At 38.2% G+C, this 20,770-nt stretch overlaps 1 protein-coding gene across 2 annotated transcripts in view; it reads right to left on the bottom strand.

Moving 5' to 3' along the window:
• The window catches only part of LOC129770062 (heterogeneous nuclear ribonucleoprotein K), a 34,484-nt gene that overhangs the window by 2,160 nt on the left and 11,554 nt on the right, over positions 1–20,770 (bottom strand). Inside the window, exons 1-7 of one of the 2 annotated variants that reach the window (XM_055772678.1) lie at positions 15,907–16,033; positions 15,435–15,585; positions 15,264–15,320; positions 14,206–14,249; positions 13,168–13,240; positions 2,822–2,920; positions 21–433 (exon numbers count right to left, since the gene is read on the bottom strand). In XM_055772678.1, the coding sequence (XP_055628653.1) occupies positions 21–433; positions 2,822–2,920; positions 13,168–13,240; positions 14,206–14,249; positions 15,264–15,320; positions 15,435–15,578 (830 nt within the window). In that variant the 5' untranslated portion in view covers positions 15,579–15,585; positions 15,907–16,033. Of the gene's footprint in view, positions 1–20; positions 434–2,821; positions 2,921–13,167; positions 13,241–14,205; positions 14,250–15,263; positions 15,321–15,434; positions 15,586–15,906; positions 16,034–20,770 lie in introns of those variants that run through there. The other variant, XM_055772677.1, reaches the window with a different exon arrangement.

Here is a 20,770-nt window from a genome sequence, read left to right as displayed (position 1 = left end):
TATTTCCTCACAATACATACCTCATTCCACCACGTCCTCGGTCATTGTCTCGATCATATCCTCGACCACCACCTCCACCTCCACCTCCACCTCCTACTCTCCTATCATCAAAACGATCACGTCGATCGAAACCTGTACCTGCTCCACCACCGCCACCGCCACCGGCGTTGCCACCACCTCCACGACCTCCATTGCGGAAGTTGTTTCCGCTTCCGCCACCTACTCCGTATCCACCATATTCATCGGCGTACATATCGTCGTAGTTGTGAGGATCATAATTATGTACTGGACCCTTAATTGGAGTCCCTTTGATCAAGCCAATTATCTCGTTCAGTGCCGTCAAACATTGTTCCTCGCTACCGACCACCTGCGCAACACGATCCGTACTTTGTGGAGCAATGTTGGAAAATATTTTCAACCGACAGCCAATTTGCTGTAAAAAACAAATAATAGAATTACAAATTACCAAAAAAAACATGGATGATTGTCAAACAAACAATAAACACATCAATGCTTACAACAAGCTATTCACATCCTGCGTTCGATGTGTTTCACTCCAATTTAACATCGAATAAACAGTACATGAGATATCCCCAATATCATCGTACTCGCGTGTTGGTTGAACAACGCGTTCAATAGAAAAATCTCACATTAGTGCCGCCGGATTTCGAAGTTCTGGCGGTTTCATAATCACACACACCAAGATTTGATGTTTCTTTCTTTTTCAGAGAGAATAGAACATAAAAAACTGGCGGGGTTTTTATTCCTCTTCATCATATATCCCCAGGATAAAATGAACAAGAAAAGGGAATGAGAAGAGTCACAGGACACAAATGATGGTCTAGTTCGCTTCAAAAAGGTTCGGAAAGAAGCAGATGATGACGATATACAGCTGTGAGTAAAAAGAAAACGAAAAGAACAATTCTTAAGGAGAAACACGATGAGTAGCAAAGAGCATATGTTTCATTTCGATGGTTATTCCTTGTTCTATATTTTGTGGTGTTTGTAAAGGCTCACTCATTCTGCAATTGAGAAGATCCCTCACCGAGGAAAAGAGCCCTTACATGCACATGCTCTCACATCCTGTTTCAGCGGATACTGGCAACGACAACCTCTCTAGTATATTTGAAAAATTCCGAAGCTTCCTACCACGGATTGAATTGAAGAATAACTTACGAAAGTATATCCATCAATGCAAACATTATGAAAAAATGTTAAAACTAATATTCCAAGTTTAGTTCGCAATTAACTTAACACATGAATTTGTTACCTCGTCAAAACTACACAAAAAACTGTTTTATTCTCACTCAATAATTCTCACTTCTGTAAAAATATATTGCATTGTGCCAAAATTCTGGATTTATTTTATCCGTGAACTGGTCCTACTAGAAAATCGCGACTTCATGTGACTTTGGTTGTACCGATTCAAAATACGTATGAACTGAGTTTGGTAAAAAAAAATCAATCCTGGTATGTACACATTGTTCATTTATCAGACATCACGAAACAATTACCTATTTCAGTAGAACGAAACACCAATTAGTTCTCCAGGACTCGCAAATGTTCCATTTTTCTTTGTTCTGATCAAAAGCCACGCAAAATACGGTACACTGTGGTTCAATCAATTATCGAATAGTCTCTCTGTAACTTCATTTGTCTGTTGAGATTATCGCTTCCAAAAGTATATCTAAAATCGTTTGTGCGATTCATACTATAACCGAAAACTCAACAACTTTTTCACAAATTCCCTTGGTAATTTTTGCTTTCCACTGGTTCCTGTTAATGAGTATATTCCAGAGATAAATTTAAAGAGAACTGTAGTGGGGTCAAACACTATGTAACAAGAACTGAAGTTGCACAAAAACTGAAAGATGAAAACGCTGTACGGCATGATGAAAGTATGTGCGCAGGCTCAAACTATTCTCGCTCTTTCCTTCTCCTCTCATGTTTCGGTTCCTTTCTACACCATTCATGTGAGCATGGAATAAATTCTCCAACTCAACCCAACGGAAAAAAAGAATGATTAAGAATGATTCTCTACGAAACCAACACTAACATGAAAGAACATCGCTCAAGCGGTGAGCTCATGCCCTCTGAATGATACACTATCCTTACCAAATCATCATCATCTACACTACATACACAAGGCAATGATGGAGCAGATGCAACTGCCGGGTGTTTGTTGATCATTCGAGACATAAAAACTGTTCTTGAATCGAAAAATAAAAAACGGAGACATAATACAATTATTGATCGGCATTGCATGGAATATTACTTTATGTCGTTATTTGATTTATCAATATTGTATATTGTTGACATTTTTTTAACATTAACCGAAGCTTCGTAAACTGGCAATGACAGCGATCGAACCGCAAAACCATAATAACCAACGTATAAAACCGAAACGATCAACTCTCCTCGGTTAGCATAATTACTCCCTTCCTGTCGTTTAGACCGTAATTATCGACGGTAGCACGAAACTATGTTTTGTTTAACCAAGAATATGAACATATGTCATGCATGCAAATATACATGAACATATTATATTATTTGACACACATTCCAAACTCAACGGATCGCATGCAAGGTTGCTTCCGTCACGGTATAGTGAATATTTCAATCACTTTGTGAGGTTGACATCTGTCGTTCTTTTTTTCAGTAAAATTAACGAGCAGTTCCAGGATTAGTTGTAAAATATGTGAAAGCCATTCTTCCCTCCCAGTTTAATAGAATGATTTCGTTGGTACGGTATACAACCAATATTGAGGAATAAAATTTTACGACATCAAAATACTGAAAAACGTTAGAACCTCATACTTACATCTTTGATTTCCTTGATTTTGGTTCCACCTCTTCCGATGACACAGCCAGCAAGACTCTGATGTACCAATATTCTCAGCTCAAATTCATTTTCTCCTGCCTGTAACCGAAATTCATTTAATTAATTGTTATGTTTGGTTTATTTTGTGTATTTTAGAATGGAGGTATAAACCTAAGATGGATTAAATTCGAGGAAAAAAAAGTTCCAACCCTCATCTGAAGTGTAACAAATGCGTTCTAATCTAATGATGTGTTCCACTAGTGATGTATTCACGTAAAGAAATATCATGAGATTTACAAAAATCCCATCACTATGTTGAATATGGGTCCAATCATGATCGTCACTTCACGGTGAAAACCAGGCCCGGACCAAAGACTGGTTTAGAGCTCTCGTGAACGTGAACAAACCCTTTTTTGATAACACTTAGGCGTCCGGCGGCACCACAGTGGTTACGTGCGCATAGTATCTGAGTGGCCGGCGACAGCACTTTAGTATCGTTTGCATTCTGTTGGGGTTTTGTTTAGGTAACAATAACTTACACACGCTATCAAGTTTTATGTTTTTATAAGTAGGGGAGGTGGGGAAAAGCGGACATATTAGGAAGAACTTTAATTATTTTTTGCGAATATTTTTCAATGTTTTTACTAAAATTAAAACAGACCGAAAAGTAGAACATTTTTTCGATGATTACCCGCATGGGCATATAGTGGAGGGAATATGGACAGGTTTGCAATATTTACGTATGTATATCTGCGCAAATTCATGAAAGTAAGGGAACAGAGTTGAGAACTTATGAAAACTAACGATAAGATTAGTAAAAATTAACAATTTCTAATTTCCCGATAATGTCAAGACAAGCGACAAGCCAAGTAATCCGAGTTAACGCTGCCAGCGCCAAGCGCATATTTTTTTCGAAGCGTGTTAATGATTCATCAGTCCGTATATAACACGCGGAGAAAACATCTTGAAACTATAGGAAGAAAAAATTTCTAATCGAAGAACATATTTAAACACAATTCATGTTGATGAAAATGGATTAATTCAATATTTCACTTCGATTATGAATTTCTCTCGTGGAATCGAGATATTGGTAAATTCACCATAGTTCGCCGGCTTCGGTGAGCGTGAACGCGAAAACAGTGGTGTATATAGACGTCAAAATGTTTCCCCGTTCATGTTCATGTTATTGGGACATTCCAGGACATTCTGAAAAATTATTTCCCCCTGAACTGTCAAAGTATACGTTAACCAACTCTCGAGTTTACAGTGAAATCGGATCTCAGCATGGGTCGAAAAATTTCGTTGCATCGCGTTGCTTCGTGAACAACTGTATATTTTATTCGAACTACTTTATTAAAGCTCGATGTTTATTTACTTCACGTTTACTGGCAAACATTCAACATGAACGTGAACAAGAACATTCTATTCACCACGAAGTAGTTTGTTCGCAATGTGGTTCACCGTGAAATGATTGTACTATTTGACCACCAGGATTAAGATATGATCCGCAATTCAAGATTGTGTCCTCAATTGAACTGTCATCGCCAAACTAATCGGTGAAATCAAGACGACTTTATGGTTTATGGTGCGACCGTTTGGTTGATAAGTGGATTAGGGGAGCGGTATATGAAAGCAGTACAGACGGAAGCTTTATTCGAAGATAAACGTTTTGCGTATAGTAAAGACACAACGTTTGCAACTCAAACTGTTGTATTGTATAGAGTTCACAAACCGTGCACAATAGTATTGTGTTTTGTGTATGAAAAATACTATATTTTAACTCCTTGATCGGAAATTACGTGTCCAGTTCTTCATAAACTTTTGAACTTGAGCTTGAGCTTGGGTAGACTGTAAACGTCGTGGTTGATTTCCTTGATTGACCTGAATCAGCGAAATTGCACAGAGAACACACTAAATGAGGGTTGGGAGTAGCAAATCATTCTCATTTTGCAAGTTTCGGTGATTCGAGCTTTAAATAGTGAATAACGACGTCGGCCACGTCTTCAGTTCGTCATAAACTTCTTTGAACAAACTGACAATGAAAAGTTGAACTAGCCAGAAATTATTGAGGTTTGATGCTTTTTGTGAGAGCAGTGTCTGTAAATCATATCGAGTCTACAAACAAAACCGTAAGTTTCTATATCAATCCCTCCTCCTAAAACTAAGAAAATTCGTCTGCCAGAACAGTGTTGACTGAAAATAAATTGTCGTTCAAGGGGTAATAATTTTGCAGAGGGTTTCGACATATTGACATTGACGACATGTTTTATTGGACATATTACTAGTGATCCCCGATAATCGTTCGATTAATCGATTAATCGAATACTTCCTACAGAAATCGATTATTAATCGAACGAATACTGCACAACCAATAATCGAAGCGAACGAATAATTTACGTCGATTAATTGATCCAAACTCAGAGAGAAAAAACGTACGGCCGCTGCAGTTTTATCCTGAAAACAAATCATTATCTTTGACGCTCCCCTAAGTTCATAAACAAAGCTCAATGCCGTCAACGTGAATTGAGCTTCTTTTACGCCTTTAGGGGTGAGTAAAAGATAATAATTGATTTTCAGGCGGAATGAACACTTTTTTGATTCCATATGGCTTTCTAGCAAATGAGAAATATTAATCTAACTAATTATTTCTCTCATTGTGGCGATTAATCGATTAATCGATTATTTGGGCCGATTAATCGTATCGAATAACAAACTGCTGAAAACTATTCGATTAGCTGATGAACGATTAATTTCAAAAATCGGGGATCACTACATATTACCTCTAATTGGACGTTTTTGTAAACATCGAGTTCATGGCCCAAATTATAGCCTCACATTGAAAGTCACCAGACGTCAACAATATACCACTGTCATCTCGAATGTCCAATTATAGGTCAAAATCGCCTCCTATGCGACACTGATTGGTGCCTCGGCATGTCGAATTAGATGTAACTTACTATATACGGATGCCCTAAGTGTGGTGAAAACGAAATGATTTGTGTGCAAGGTTATATACACTTCATTTCGTTTTCGTTTTTTTTTCGTTTGAAATGACGTTCGTGATGTATAGGGCTTCATAAGTTCCAACATTTTGAAGTTATGATAAATGTACGACCCGTTTTTATATATACAGTACATCTTGCTACTTAAAGAAACAGCAGTGAAGGGCACTTTTGGAATAGTTGTTTGATTTCGATTCTCATCCATGTTTTCCGATGGACCACGCAAGATTACAGCAAGATCCCCAGACGTAGAGGGCGAAATCGCTCGTTCCCCGACGAATCTCGTGCAAGTCCTATGCTATATAAGGGATTAGAAGAACGGAAGCACTCATTCCCCGACGGACCATGCGGGGTTTCAGCCTCCGCACAACTGGCTTGAGACTTCGTCGTCGTCGCTGGGAAACAATCACCAAGTCGGTTGCGTATAAAACGATGAAGAATGGACGATGAGCCCTAGTGCTCCGTCCATGCCCATCGAAGCACGGTCTAATGCTGCCATCTACGACGCATGGAGACAATATCTTGATGTCTCACGAGCTCTCCAGTTCCCCATCAACTACGTCACCTCACCCTCTGCCGGGAGCCAGGCCCATCCTTTCCACCGTCGTCGGTGGTGATCCTTCGGTTTTCATCACAGTCAATAGCCTGATTCCACCGACCAACGCCCACGTCATCAAACGCTAACGAGGCCCAACAGACACCAGATCAACAAGCCTGGCATTGCATTAAGATGCCAAAGAAACAAAACCTTGGAGAACTGAGGATTCTAGACCAGGACCAGCCATGTGGCAAAATCCTGGATTGAACACACAAACGACCGAACGAACGGGTTGGAAAATCGTTGAAGAAACACATGAATTATATTGTGAAAAACCTCGCGAAACCCCGTATCTTCAAGGTAAAAGTTGGAAACACCAGTTCCAAGCACCTCCACGAAAATTCCGTCTCAGCCTCTAACCCTCTATCTAACCCGTCTAGCCCTCTATCTGTGCAGACGATATACTTTCGGTTGTAGTGGCCAGCACGCACAAGACATCACGCATCGGGATCTAGGCAGCTACGAACAGCAAAATAAGTAGTCTGCAGTCATAAACACCAAAGCTGCAATCCGGAAGTCAAAATTTACAACGACCGGATCCCCGCCGTAGAACGTTTAAAATTCTGGGACTGGTGGTCTACTCCAACCTGAACTTCCAGTCTCATTTCGATGAGATGAAGAAGAGCTGTGCCACCTGATTAATAAGTAGTAATCGAATGTTCCGTTTACGAGTGATTAAAGCCATCAACAGCCGTGTAACGTAAGGTTTCGAATTGACGGTCAGAGATAAACTCTTAAAAACTCTATCTCCGATTTACAACATTGCACTGTGGATTATCTCTGGACTGCTATCATCAATGCGAGCTACCAAGCAATGCAAGTTTGAAAACGAAGAATTAGAGACATTCCTCAATGAAGATTCGTGTCAAACGCAAACAAAGTTTGCAGAATCATTGGGAGTAACTCGTTAAGCTATTTCGCAACGACTCCAAATACATCCAGAAGGAAAGGCGGCTATCAATGCCATGTTCCATATAATTTGATAGCGAGAGATGTCGAACGGCGATTTTGCATGTCCGAAATGTTGCTTAAACGGAAACGAATCGTAACCGGGGACGAAACATGGATTCACTACGATAATCCAAAACGCAAAAGATCGTAAGCCCTGCCAACGCCGAAGTCGAATATACACAGTGTTAAAGTAATTCTTTGTATTTGGTGGGATCAGAAGGGCAACATCAAAATCTTGGAAAACTGGGTTTAAAGCGAGCTATTGTCGGAAAACGACCAGGTTATGCGACCAAACTAGAGCAGGGTTGCCATAATAAAATCTTTTGGTCTCAAAAAATCTCTTTATCTGTGTTTTTTCTCAGAAAATCTGTATCGAAATCTGTATGAACACTTTGGGGTCATTTGTCTGCTTTCAGCCATCACAACAAAGAAGTATACTAATATTATAATTTATGCAACAATGTATCAGTTCACACTCTTTCTAAACGATTTTAAGGTGAAGGTGGAAGCTAGCCATTGTAGTAGTATAGGTAAACCCTCGTGTAAAAATGGGGTAATAGTGTTTGTGAGAGAAAAGCAAAGCACACGTAAATAGATCAATTCACTTATCAGACTGTGTGGCGCTTCATTGACACGAGTCTTTGAATACATTTGAAAAAAAAAACAAATAACAATTCAATACTAAAGTAAAATGTATGAACGATATGTTCCGATGAACAATTGCAAATATAAATATATATAGAAGGTGCATTTGCATATGATTCTGATTATACGCGAGCGTAACATGAGCAAATTTATAACACATGCGAATTGGGGCACTTTTGGTATTAACAAGTTCTTCCGCATAGTAACTCGATGTTGATAATTCCTTAATATTTTCCTTCGTTGATCGTATTGTTTTCACATATTCACGTTGGAAAGCCTTAACCCTTCTCTTCGTTGGCCGAGGCATTTAGATTGAATTTAATACTTTTCCGTTTACTGTTTTTGAAAGGATAGGCAGCCGTGGCAGTGTTCCGACCTCTGCAATACAATTTTCTTACCCAATGTTAAAGTTGCTAAAACTTACATTATAGACCCATTAAACGGAAAAATAATAATTGTATTGATATCAACACAATTTTATTCTATTGATTTTCATGACATGGGACGCTATGACTACGGAATAACATTTTATTGAGTGGTTTTTATAGCTGTTTCGATGATGTTGTTTGGCATCAGTGTCGAAAAAATAACGATGCTTCCACCAATACAAACAAAACCATTGCAGAAGATTGAAAAACGAAAATTTAACTTTCAGAGCACTTGCTCGAGTTTTCCGACGTTCTTCACTATACGGTGCGAAAGCAGATGAAAATTTAATATCTTGTGAGTAATCGATTAGAGTTTGGTTGATATTACTTGATGGGAAGTGTGCGAAAACGATCATTTTCTTCACACTGTTTCGCAAAATTATTGATTTTCGGGCGAGAGGGAGATGAAAGAAATGAGCGCCATTGTGGCAGCCATTTATGGCTAGCTTCCACCTTCACCTTTAATGTCTTGTGAACTTATTCACGAACCAAAACGGTGCTGCTATGAATAATAGATAACGGCACTCAGTATAAACAAAAGTTGTCATCCATGCTTGAGGAAAGAATTAATTGAAAAAATCCATGTATTGCGGCACTGTGTAGATGTAATGAGCATTGTTCTGTATGTATGAACAGAAAGACAAAAGGCGACAGACGCCAAACTAATTATTTTTGTGATACATCTTCTTCTTCTTCTTCAATGGCACTAACGTTCCTAGAGGAACTTCGCCGTCTCAACGTAGTATTACTTGCGTCATTTTTATTAGTACTTAGTTGAGATTTCTATGCCAAATAACACGCCTTGAATGCATTCTGAGTGGCAAGCTCTAGAATACGCGTGATCACAGTGCAAGTCGGAGGAAATTTTTTTGACGAAAAATTCCCCCGACGGGAATCGAACCCGAACACCCGGCATGCTTCACTGTCAATTTTTCGTAAATTTGGAAAAATGTCGTCGAACGAAAAAGAGCGTCGTGAATCTGCGCACTCATTTCGAGAATCCGGAGTTTTCACATCGGGACATCGGTAAGATGCTGGGAATCGTCCAATCCACGGTCAGCAGAGTACTAAAACGATACTTCGAGAACCTAACCATCGACCGGAAGGTGAAGAACGGCAAAAATGGATGCTCCATCAGTGAAAAAGATCACAAGCGCGTAGTAAAGCAGTTTAGACGTGATCCGAGAAGTTCGGTCCGGGATGTCGCCAATAAGCTGAATTTGTCAAGTTCATTCGTCCAGCGGACCAAGCAGCGGGAGGGCCTGTGTACATACAAGGTTCAGAAGGCTCCTAACCGCGACGAAAGGCAAAACATGGTGGGGAAGACGCGAGCCCGGAAGCTGTACACCGAAATGCTGATCAAGCCGCATTGCCTGGCAATGGACGACGAAACCTACGTCAAAGCGGACTTTCGTCAGCTGCCGGGTCTGTTGTTCTTCTCCGCAGAGGACAAATTCAGCGTTCCGGAGGAGATTCGCAAGCAGAAACTATCCAAGTTTGCCAAAAAGTACATGGTGTGGCAAGCGATCTGCTCTTGCGGAAAGCGGAGCGCCCCCTTCGTGATGACCGGCACGGTAAACGGGCAGGTTTACCTTAAGGAGTGCCTACAGAAGCGCTTACTACCACTATTGAAGCAGCACGAGGGCCCGACCATCTTCTGGCCGGATCTCGCTTCGTGCCACTATTCAAAGGACGTGTTGGAGTGGTACGAAGCCAACGGGGTCACCTTCGTGCCAAAGGAAATGAACCCGCCCAACGCGCCGGAGCTTCGCCCAATAGGGAAATATTGGGCGATTATGAAGCAGGCCCTCCGGAAGAACCCAAAAGTTGTCAAATCGGAGGCGGACTTCAAGAGAAAATGGATTTCTGTTCAAAAAAAAAACTACAACCTGACGTTGTACAGAACCTTATGGACGGGGTAAAGAGGAAGGTGCGAGCATACGGGCTTGGGCTCGAAGTATGAATATAAAGAAAATGCCAAAAGTTGTTTAATAGTTTTTATTTTACTGTCTAAAATTTTCAAAAGGATCGGTCTACTGGGCGAATTTCTACAGCGTTTTTTCCGTGATGCAATTTGATGTGACACACCCTTTATACATCACTGTTTTTTCATGTAAAAATAAAAATAATTGCGACCAGTACGAGACACATGTCGAAATTTAATACGACCGTAAAAGGTTAAATTTATAAGTTCAATCTTGGAGCATAATCTTAGCTTTAGTATAATTGATTGGCATAGTTATTATGAATTTGTCGATGTTAAAACAGTATCCAGTATCCAACAGTATCCACGTAAAAATTCGTATTCACTGTGTGTTAATGGGAAAAATTGTTATTTATTTGCATCTTTTCGCCTTAGATTGAACATGAGAAACAGGACTACACGCTACACGTTATTTTGAAAAATCTGTAAATCTGTATGAAAACCAAAAGAATCTGTAATCTGTATCTACAGATTCTTGGTTTCAAAAAGTCTGAAAAATCTGTATAAATACAGATTATTCTGTAGATATGGTAACCCTGGACTAGAGTCGATAATATTCCATCATGACAACGCTCGGCCTTATGTTACTGTTCGAGTTGAAAACTATCTGGAATATAGCAGATGGGAAAGGAAATGTTGGTTCACCCACTATAAGAGACCAGATGTTGTTGCCCTTTTGACTGCTATTTGTTTCGATCGATGTAGAATGCTTGAGATGGAATACGGTTTACTCCAGAACAGGGTATCAAAAATTGACTGAGATCATTCTTGGCGTCAAAAGATGAACGCTTCTTTTATGACGGAATCCGTAAATTGCCCGAAAGATGGGACAAAGTAGCGACTAGCGATGGCCAATACTTTGAATGATGCATTAATTCATTTTATTATTGAAATCAGAGATCGAATTTCTCGCTCGGCTGCTAGATAAGTATTCAATCAATCAATCTAGTTTTCAATGAGTCGTGTAATGTTGGAATTTTCGTATCTTCCTTTTCACCGAAAATTCTTTTTCAGAGAGAAAGAGATGTACGAAAATCTCTATCACTGAAGTTGAATGAAAATGCTTTTTCGTCTCTCATTTAGTACTGAAAATATGGAGCGAAAAATCAAAGCTAACTTTATCCACGAATTATGTTACACACCCAACAATTACCGACCCCTAAAACGGCCGACCGTTTTTCTGGAATCGGTCACCTTTGTTAACTTTAAGCGCGTGAATTGCAAAGGAAAAGCTGTTCCTCCGGAAAATCAAAGGCTCTGTAACCAAGTTCAAAGAAGTGAAGGCGATGAGGAAGCAGCGAATCCTGTCTAGACTGATAACCGGCCTTTACAATATACCACAAAGCTTCAACAGGAGATCCTCTCATCCTCTTTACGATCTGAACACATCGAACACATCGTTTGTGTTTGCCTGAAATGCGAGAACCGTCCTTGATGTCCTTGGCGATGACCCTTCAAGCTTCTGCACTGATGCACTGTTCTGTTTTATAAAAGATGCCGACATGCATTCTAGAATTCAAATAAGAAATTGTGATCCATATCGAAGATCCCCTTTGCATATACACAGTGCATTCAAAAAGTTCCGGGACTATTTTTTAAAACAAAGAAAAAACGAGATACTCTAAATATAAGATATTAGTTTTCTACATATAAGCCTTCTCTTTCCACACAAATTTTTGAACGTTCGTAGAGGTGTCGGAAGGCGCGTTTGAACGTTTGAACGTTTTGACGATGTTCCAGACATTCAACGAAATGTGACGCGTATTATGAACTCCATACCGGCTAGGCAGTTCAAACGCGCCTTCCGACACCCCTACGAACGTTCAAAAATTTGTGTGGAAAGAGAAGGCCTATATGTAGAAAACTAATATCTTATATTTAGAGTATCTCGTTTTTTCTTTGTTTTAAAAAATAGTCCCGGAACTTTTTGAATGCACTGTGTATGTAAAATCAGTTAATGTTAGTAAAAAGTTCATTATAAACACATCTCGCGGCAATGTTTCAAATGTCCATTTATAGTGGTTCTATATACCTCGAACAAGTATATCAGATATATTTTCATCCATTTACATCTTTTTTTCTGATGATTTTTTTCCGTCTAAAGTTTAGATATCACAATTCAAAACGCATCTATTCACTGCCTTAAAAACATTTGATCGAATACCACCTTAAGCAATCGTTAAGATGAACAATAATCTAAAGAGGGTAGTAAAATAATTCCCATGCACGACAGATATGCTAAATTGATATATTTCAGGAAAAAGCTTTATTCTAATCACATCTCAGAGAATTCACTTACATGTATAACACCCATGCATTCTGACTCTTTTTGGGAATATTAGCCGATTGAGAAAAAACAGCAATACAGAATCGGGGAACTAATGCCAGTGTATAATCCGTTTACCTCCAACACTACACACTGCACAACAACCGTTTTTGTCACGTACTGAACTAGCACACCACTAGTATTGTCGTGGAAAAATACAGAAACTTAACAATTCCACAGAGTAAATGAAGCCAGAGGCAACAAAAGCAAATGTGCTCAGACATATAGTCGCCATGCACTTTATGAAAATTTCAACTCGTAATTATCAAACACGCGATATCGCCAATAGTAGTGTTTCCAGATATGTTCTGCTTCATTTAAGTGTCGAACATAGCGAGTATGAGTGAATAGACACCTTTTTTTGATATCTTGGGAATTTAATCGAATACCTAGAAAACAAAAAAAAACCTACCTTATCCAAATGCTTCATGATATCCTTAACCACCTTGGTGACAGTTTCCATATCGGCGCCAATTGTGATCACTCTGAAAGTATGCATAAACTCACATCAGTTAATAATGGTGAAATCACATCATCGATGTTGTGTGTAGTAGCATTGATTGGATTAATATTTGTATATATTTTTTCGAACACTATTCTCACATCATGAACATTCTTCTATTGTTCGCTATTGAGAATGTAATAGCTGCAAAAAAAATCGTGGGCGTTGAATATTCCCATCCAGAGGGAGAAAACAGTTGTTTGAACACGAATCAGAAGGATTCTCATAGTCATTGTTTGATTCAGAATGTATTCCTCTATTTGGTAATATTATAATACAGAAGTTAATGCATGTGATTATGTGAGTGAATATGATGCTAGATTTGTTAAGAGAAGCTGATTTTCCTTTTCATTGTTTTTAAAAAGCAACATGCCCAAAATAGTTTATTATTTTTAAATGTTATGTTGAAAAGAACTCGAGTTTTTATATTAGATGCGATAAATAAAGCGATTAACCCATAGGAATTAATGTTACCCGCCTGAAACAATCCTTGTTGAGAAAAAAAATAACAATGGCATACATAATTGAAAGCATCCTTGTTCTCTCTATTTGGCGTATAACGGCATCATATCTCGATTAATTAGTGGTTTAGTAATGCAAGCAAACCACGTGAACTACGAACGGATATATTCCAAACCGAACATTTCAGGTTAGCAACGAACGAATCATCTTCTTCGTTTCTCGACAATATGATGGGCTTTTCATAGGGAGATACATTCTGACATTTGAACAACTATAATTGATGAGACAGATACAAGAGTTTTAACAGCACAATGAAGACCTATCAGACTGAGTATCATATTTCCCACAAATCGTGATGAGACTATGGTATATTGATACATTGTACACGTAGATTTGGTTGGAGTAGGTGGTTACAATAGGGACTTACTTTCTAAGAGACTTAAGATTTGTTGTATAGTAAAGATTTAAAGTATAAAAGGTGTTTACCGTTCGGGGCCTGTACAGTCGCCTACATTCACTTGGGCTTGGTACTGCTCATGGGATTGAATGATGACCACGGGAGGGTTTTGTTTTCCCCAAAAACGACGTTGAAACCAGAGTAAGGCCGATAGAGTCACACACAAGCACATAATTGTTGGTTCGCCGATGATATGTTATTGATATTTGTATTGTTATTATAGGGTTTGGAACAAAAGTATTCGAGCCCATGCCCAGATTTGCCATAACAATATTGGTGGATGTTTCAACACAGTTGCACAGAGTGTTAACAATTGGCAGTTAGATAGATCATTGGCATGGTGCGACGATTGCATTTGTTGGAATCGAACGTAATTGCAGTAAATTATTTTTTCCCGGTTGACCAATTCGATGTGGGAATTGATTCCATATTCCAAGTAGATGAAAATATCGTAAGCGAACGAATCAGAGTCAGATTGGACCGGGGTTTGGTGCATATGGAGATATGGTTCGGGCAGCAGCACACCGATGTAGTCAAGAAGATTCAATTTCAGCCAAGAAACATATTATCGACATCAGGATCGCACCACAGAGTTCAAACCAAACCCGAAATCAGTCAGCCGCAGGACATAGTTGGTGATTATTAAGATTGACAGTAGCAACGAGTCAGTTCGAGTATTTGGTGGTTCGCAGTACAGATGAAGGTGAGTTGGTATTCATCATATTTAACATTAACAACCGAGACGGGGGGAAAGAAGAAAAAATATGCGTTAAGATACAGTCATGAAGAGATTGTGTAGTACGTAGGAACATTTTTTTAAATTTAATTTAATTCATGGATTTAGAACGAATCATTGGTAACGAGGAAGACGGAAAATGGTCGACACAATATAATTTCGCTTATATGTTCATCAGTCAACTAGGAATTATAACTATGGAATAAGTTACTACTCGACTATTTGTAGAAAGCATATACTCGGGTAACGAACGTGTACGAGAGTTTCTATGAAGTTGGACATAAGTCATTTGTAGCGTATTAAATTAAATTTAAAAACGAAATTCAGAAAAAAAAATCTTAACAAGCATACCTCTGTCCGCAGTTTTTGGATGTTATGTCCACCTTTTCCAATAATAGCTCCAGCCATCTTGAATTGATTAGGATCGTGTTAAAAATTAATTATACGGTTTGAATAAGCTAATTGCTGCTCTTATTTTGAATAGCAAATATGAATATGTAATGAGATGTTTGAAAATGTTACCTTGCTCGGAATCAATAAACGGACTTCTTCTTCCTCCACTCGTGAACGTTTATTCGCCGCTTTTTTATCCATGTTGTCGTTACTGTCGATACTATCTTCCTGATGTTGATCGTCCTCTTGATTTTCGTCATGATCCCGCTTCATTTTGTGTCTGCATAGAAAAAGAAAACATGTATCAAATTACTACGTTATCACGTTTCAAAATTATATTTTTTTGTCCTATAAGTTTCGTTATCCAATGTAACCTAAGGAAAAAATCAATTGTTTCCTTAGGAGTCACTACTCTTGCATTTTGAATCGTCCCAACCTTGTTATTTTTTCTCTACATTATTGTAACAAATTATTTTGTAATTCTGTATTGTACATCCAACAGATCACTTTTGAAAATCCTTCTCCAAATTCACGAAACGATTTTTTCCCACGCATCACCGAACTGAAATTACCACACAAAATATTTAAATCTATTTCTAACCTTTCAATAATTCTCCAAATGCTAGTAATAGTGTAACAACCATAGAAGATAACTCCAAATCACTGATCACCCACAGAGATAAAACTCACGCAATATACTTGACATCCGGATAGTCGTACCGGAAATAGCAAACTGACAGAAGGATAAGCGGGAGAGCCATATTTATCGACAAATTCCTATTTTAGGAGGGGGTTTCACTTCCATAGAGGGGTAAAATATCCTTACATTATGTACTAAGACCTGTACCTGCATATGCTGGTGTGTATTTTAATTGGACCACGTAAGTCAATCGGCTCAACACACGACTTATGTATGAAAAAAAGAACCATATAACATTACAAGTACCAACTATGAACGGTAATTATTTTTCGATATTTCCAGCATTGTAAAGCACACGATTGCTGGAATTGTCTCTCTAAAACATAGTCACACATATGACAATGGGTGGAAAATTGAACTTCATTGAAGTATGAATCCAGAAATTTATATTTCCATTTTCTCGACATCCGCGACGTCTAGACTTTTTCAAATTGTGACATTTTGTAGAGTTTAGAGAGTAGAACCGAATTAGGAAAAAAATGTAATGGTGCATGCATCGGGTCGATCTTACGCAAATTTATTCTTTGTTTGGACAATGTGGATTTTTTTAAAATTTATTAACATATTATTTCTATAGAGGAAATCGGGGTAAAACCGACACCCTCTAATGTTTCCAGTTAGAAGCAATTTCTTGCAAATTTTCCGATGTGGCTTGTACAAACTTGTCATTTCTCACGTTTCGGGTCACCTTACAGCTGCGAAAGTCACTTGGCTGTCAAAACAAACAACAAAATAAAACCGTTCGGCATACAGGAAATAGTCCGTGTAAAATTTTGCTAATGGAATTCAAGTGTTTTAGACGGTCAATTTTGTGAAATTCGGCTCTTTTCGTTAGCTTAATTCATCTTAAATCATTGTTCAGTGTTATTTGTGAGACAGTAGGTGGTTTTGTTGCTTATCTTTGCTCAAGAACTTTGTTTTGAAATTTCGAATCCGTTCGGGGTAAAACCGATACCTGATTTGTGTTTCACTGACAGGTCCGTATTTTTTGTGTGTTTGGAAAACACAACACCAGATCTAAATAAATATTCCGCTCAAAATAGACAGAACCAACGTTGAACAGGGCATGTTAACGAAAAAGCTCATCGGCTTCATCTGGGATCAAAACTATTTACTCTGGACAAGGAACAGGAATTTGTCCGTCACCTGCATGATCTTGAGAACGGTTTCTATAAAATCCCTATAACCGATATCTACGTCTGGCATTCGAATTGGCAGAAAAATAACGTGAAACAATAGTTCAATAAAAAAAGATAATTGCTGGCTGTGATTTCTAGACTGGAATCCGAACCATTCGTTCCAGAAACCTTGGAGCACAGCAGAAGCGAGAGCTATGAGGTTCAATCATTCAAAATGTTTGCAATCCAATTAAGTATAATTTGTAGCTATTCCCCATATAGTATTTAAAAAGCCTCATTCGTTTCTCTAAAAGTGTCGGTTTTACCCCAACAAGGTATCGATCCCGCACTTTCATTTATTTCACCTAAAAACATCAATTTTTGTATTCTATCAAATGTTGAACAGATACTCTAGAATGGTTCATAAATAGTTTAGGAGGGGTTCTGTAACGATTTGAAGTCGATGTTTGAAGGAAGGTCTTGGAAGTATGTAGAAATCCTCAGTGCGTTGGTTTTACACTGATATCCCCTACTTTGGTTTTAAAACTTTGTGATTGGATTAACACAGAAAAGGAGATGCGACTATTCGAGGCTGAGCTCTTTATATATGGTCGGTGTTGACTCAGAGGAGACCGAGTCGCAAAATAAAAATTTTTGAGCTATTGATTACATTACGTTAAGAATTTCGTAAGCTATACATACCACATTTATCAGATTTGGAAAATCACGCGTACAGCAGGAATAACATATCGAAATTGTTTTGAATGCTCAACGAAAACCCCTTATAGCACCAAACTTCAAGTTCGTTTTTCTCGAAACAATCTTCTTGTCTTCTTGGATGGCACTAACGTTCCCAGTTCAACTTTTACCTTCTCAACGTAGGTATTACTTGCGTCAATTTTCTTAGTAGTACTTAGTTGAGATTTCCAAGCCGAATAATACGCCTTCAATGTATTCTGGAGTGGCAAGCTCTAGAATGCGCGAAAAATCCCCCGGCCAGAACCGAAATTGAACCCGAACTCCCGGCTTTATAATGTGGGACGCTATCCACTCGGCCACGGGAGCACAGTCTCGAAATAATAAAAATGTCAAATGATCCGGTCTGACTTCACACCGATCATATGCAGTTTGTTTACAGTCTTTCTCTTGAAATCATGTGAAAATTTTAGCAACAAGTTTGTATTTTCTTAAATTGCCTCACGACGGAGAAAAAAAGAAGAGTTTGCTTGATTAATTCTGGGGTTATTCAGTCCCCCCCCTCCCTCTTTAGAGAGGGGGAGAAGTGTCAAACCACCCTTATTGCCCTCTAAAACCTCCACATACCCAATTTGACTCTATTTTCTTGATTAGTTCATGAGTTATGCAGAGATTTATGCTTCATTTGTATGGCAGCCCCCTCTTAGAGAGGGAGGAGGAGTGTCTATTCACCATAGAAACGTTTCGTGCCCCCTAAAACCTTCATATGGCAAATGAAATGGAGCCATCATTGATTAGTTTTCGCGGCAAAACACATTCACATACACAATCACCGGCAACTTTGACGTCGGTAAAATAAGTCCAAGAGAATAGTTGACGGGACGGTGACGGTGACGCTGTATGTGTAGCGCACTTTATCACTGCCCGAAATGCTCCGAAAAGTTTTTATGTCTGGATTTTTTCAATAGAAGACATTTTACGAGTTTGAAATAATGTTATAAAAAATGTAATTTCGAGAAATAAATCATTTTATAAAGATTTTTATCGATATTTTACTCGTTTACTTTGAGTTGGGGCCGCGTATGCCGTACTGCACACGGGTAGTTTTCACCCTTATATGGCAGATGAGGATGGAATTTTATGCTAGATGGGTTCCTGGCACCATCTAGTATAAGAATCAAAAATTGTGCTATCCCGGTTATTACGAACTTTTTGCCCAGAGCACCATGGCCGTCAAAGTGTTAAGTAACTTCACTACTCTGCTGAGCGTCCTATCCTAGTGCCCTATGATATGCAAGTTAATCAATCACGAAGCTTGATCTGCATAATGAACAACACAGATGTTGATATTTTTTTTTTTAGCGTTCCATCCGAAATAACATAAAATTTAAGGTAGAATGCAGAAGAATAAGAAAGAAATATACATACGAATATAATTGGAAAGAACTCATACACAATGGATAATAATAGAATTAATAATCTAACATCTCTTCGTATTTGAACCATCATTTTATTCAGTTCAATTGAACTGAAATGTTTGCAGCAGAATATGCAAAAACTTCGGTGAATATTTCAGTATTCCAATTACTACATCATATATACATTGTGGGTAAGAATTGTGGCTCTGAAGTATGGCTAATTTCAGAATTATGCAATATTAATGTATATACCACATCTTTCGAAAAACATTTGCATGGATGCAGAAACCCAAGCCTAATTATTAGGAAACACTATTGTCAGAAAGTCTAGATAATAATAGAGGCATCGCTTTTATATTGTATACCTATACCCTTTTTTAACAAAATTGATGAGTGTAATAAGGCGGATCTTCGGAAATGTTTGACATTTCCCCGATGAGACCCAAACAAATCGTTACCATGGGACGGAATCCGATTCCCAGTCGTATGTACTGGAGCATCGTACAATTTATCTGTCTGCAATGAGTGAATGTAGGGGAAGTGAACTTTTTGTCATTCCTGTAATACCGATAAATGCGGTTGGTAAATATGTATGTGAATATATACTTTGATTCTGAGGTAAATTCAATTCATCTGAGAGAATCTAGAACATATTGTCATCGTACGAAACTACTGAATATATCGTTATTTGACATCACCCATGAATGACTGTAAATACTGTTAATACATCTTTTCACCGACCTTTTTAATATTGTTGAACTACGTGTTGTTTTTTCTATAGTTATGATAATCGATGCAATGATCATACGAACCAATGCTTTTTCACTCCACGCACATTTGAAGAGTTTTATCTTGTTTTATTTTGTACAGAATTCGCCTAGCATCGATTATTTTTATTTCTGGAATTCATATGAAATTGAATCGAATAATATTCGAATCGAAAAGCAAACATCTTAATAGCGATTGTGATTTGGATTGCATGCTACACTCAGTCATCCAAAAGTCTCGATGATTTTATCTTCTTTTTAGATGGCACTAACGTTCCTAGATGATCGTTTGTGTGATTGTATGTATTTACATATTTTATTCACGGTTCACCTGACTTCTATAAGTTACACATGTTCTATGGTCTCAGTACTTGTATCCAAAAACATAGACTTTCAACAGTTAAGTTACTTATTATTGGGACTACCGTGATAGAGAATAGGTACATATTTTTACAACCTTCTCAATATGGATAGGGAAGGATGATCCTGAACCGTCATTCTAAATCGTAAAGAACCAAAAATGTGAGCATTCAGACAACTTTGACATACGTTCTATAGTAAAACTATATTGCTATTCGTTCTATGGATTAGTGTGATTCTTGAGTGTAATAAAAGAGATTCGTAGCATTCTCAACATAAGCTCGGTTTTGCAAAAAAATTGTAAGGGGTTGTATCTAGGACACGACCGCATATTTTCGACGTAGAATTACGCAATTATATTATGTAATCCACTTGTTTACCACTTCGAATATGATTTTAGAATGCA

Source organism: Toxorhynchites rutilus, chromosome 2, assembly GCF_029784135.1.
Source record: "Toxorhynchites rutilus septentrionalis strain SRP chromosome 2, ASM2978413v1, whole genome shotgun sequence".
NCBI classification, from domain to species: Eukaryota; Metazoa; Arthropoda; class Insecta; order Diptera; family Culicidae; genus Toxorhynchites; species Toxorhynchites rutilus.
Note: the sequence above shows the minus strand (reverse complement) of the source record. Positions and strands in the feature narration are given on the sequence as shown.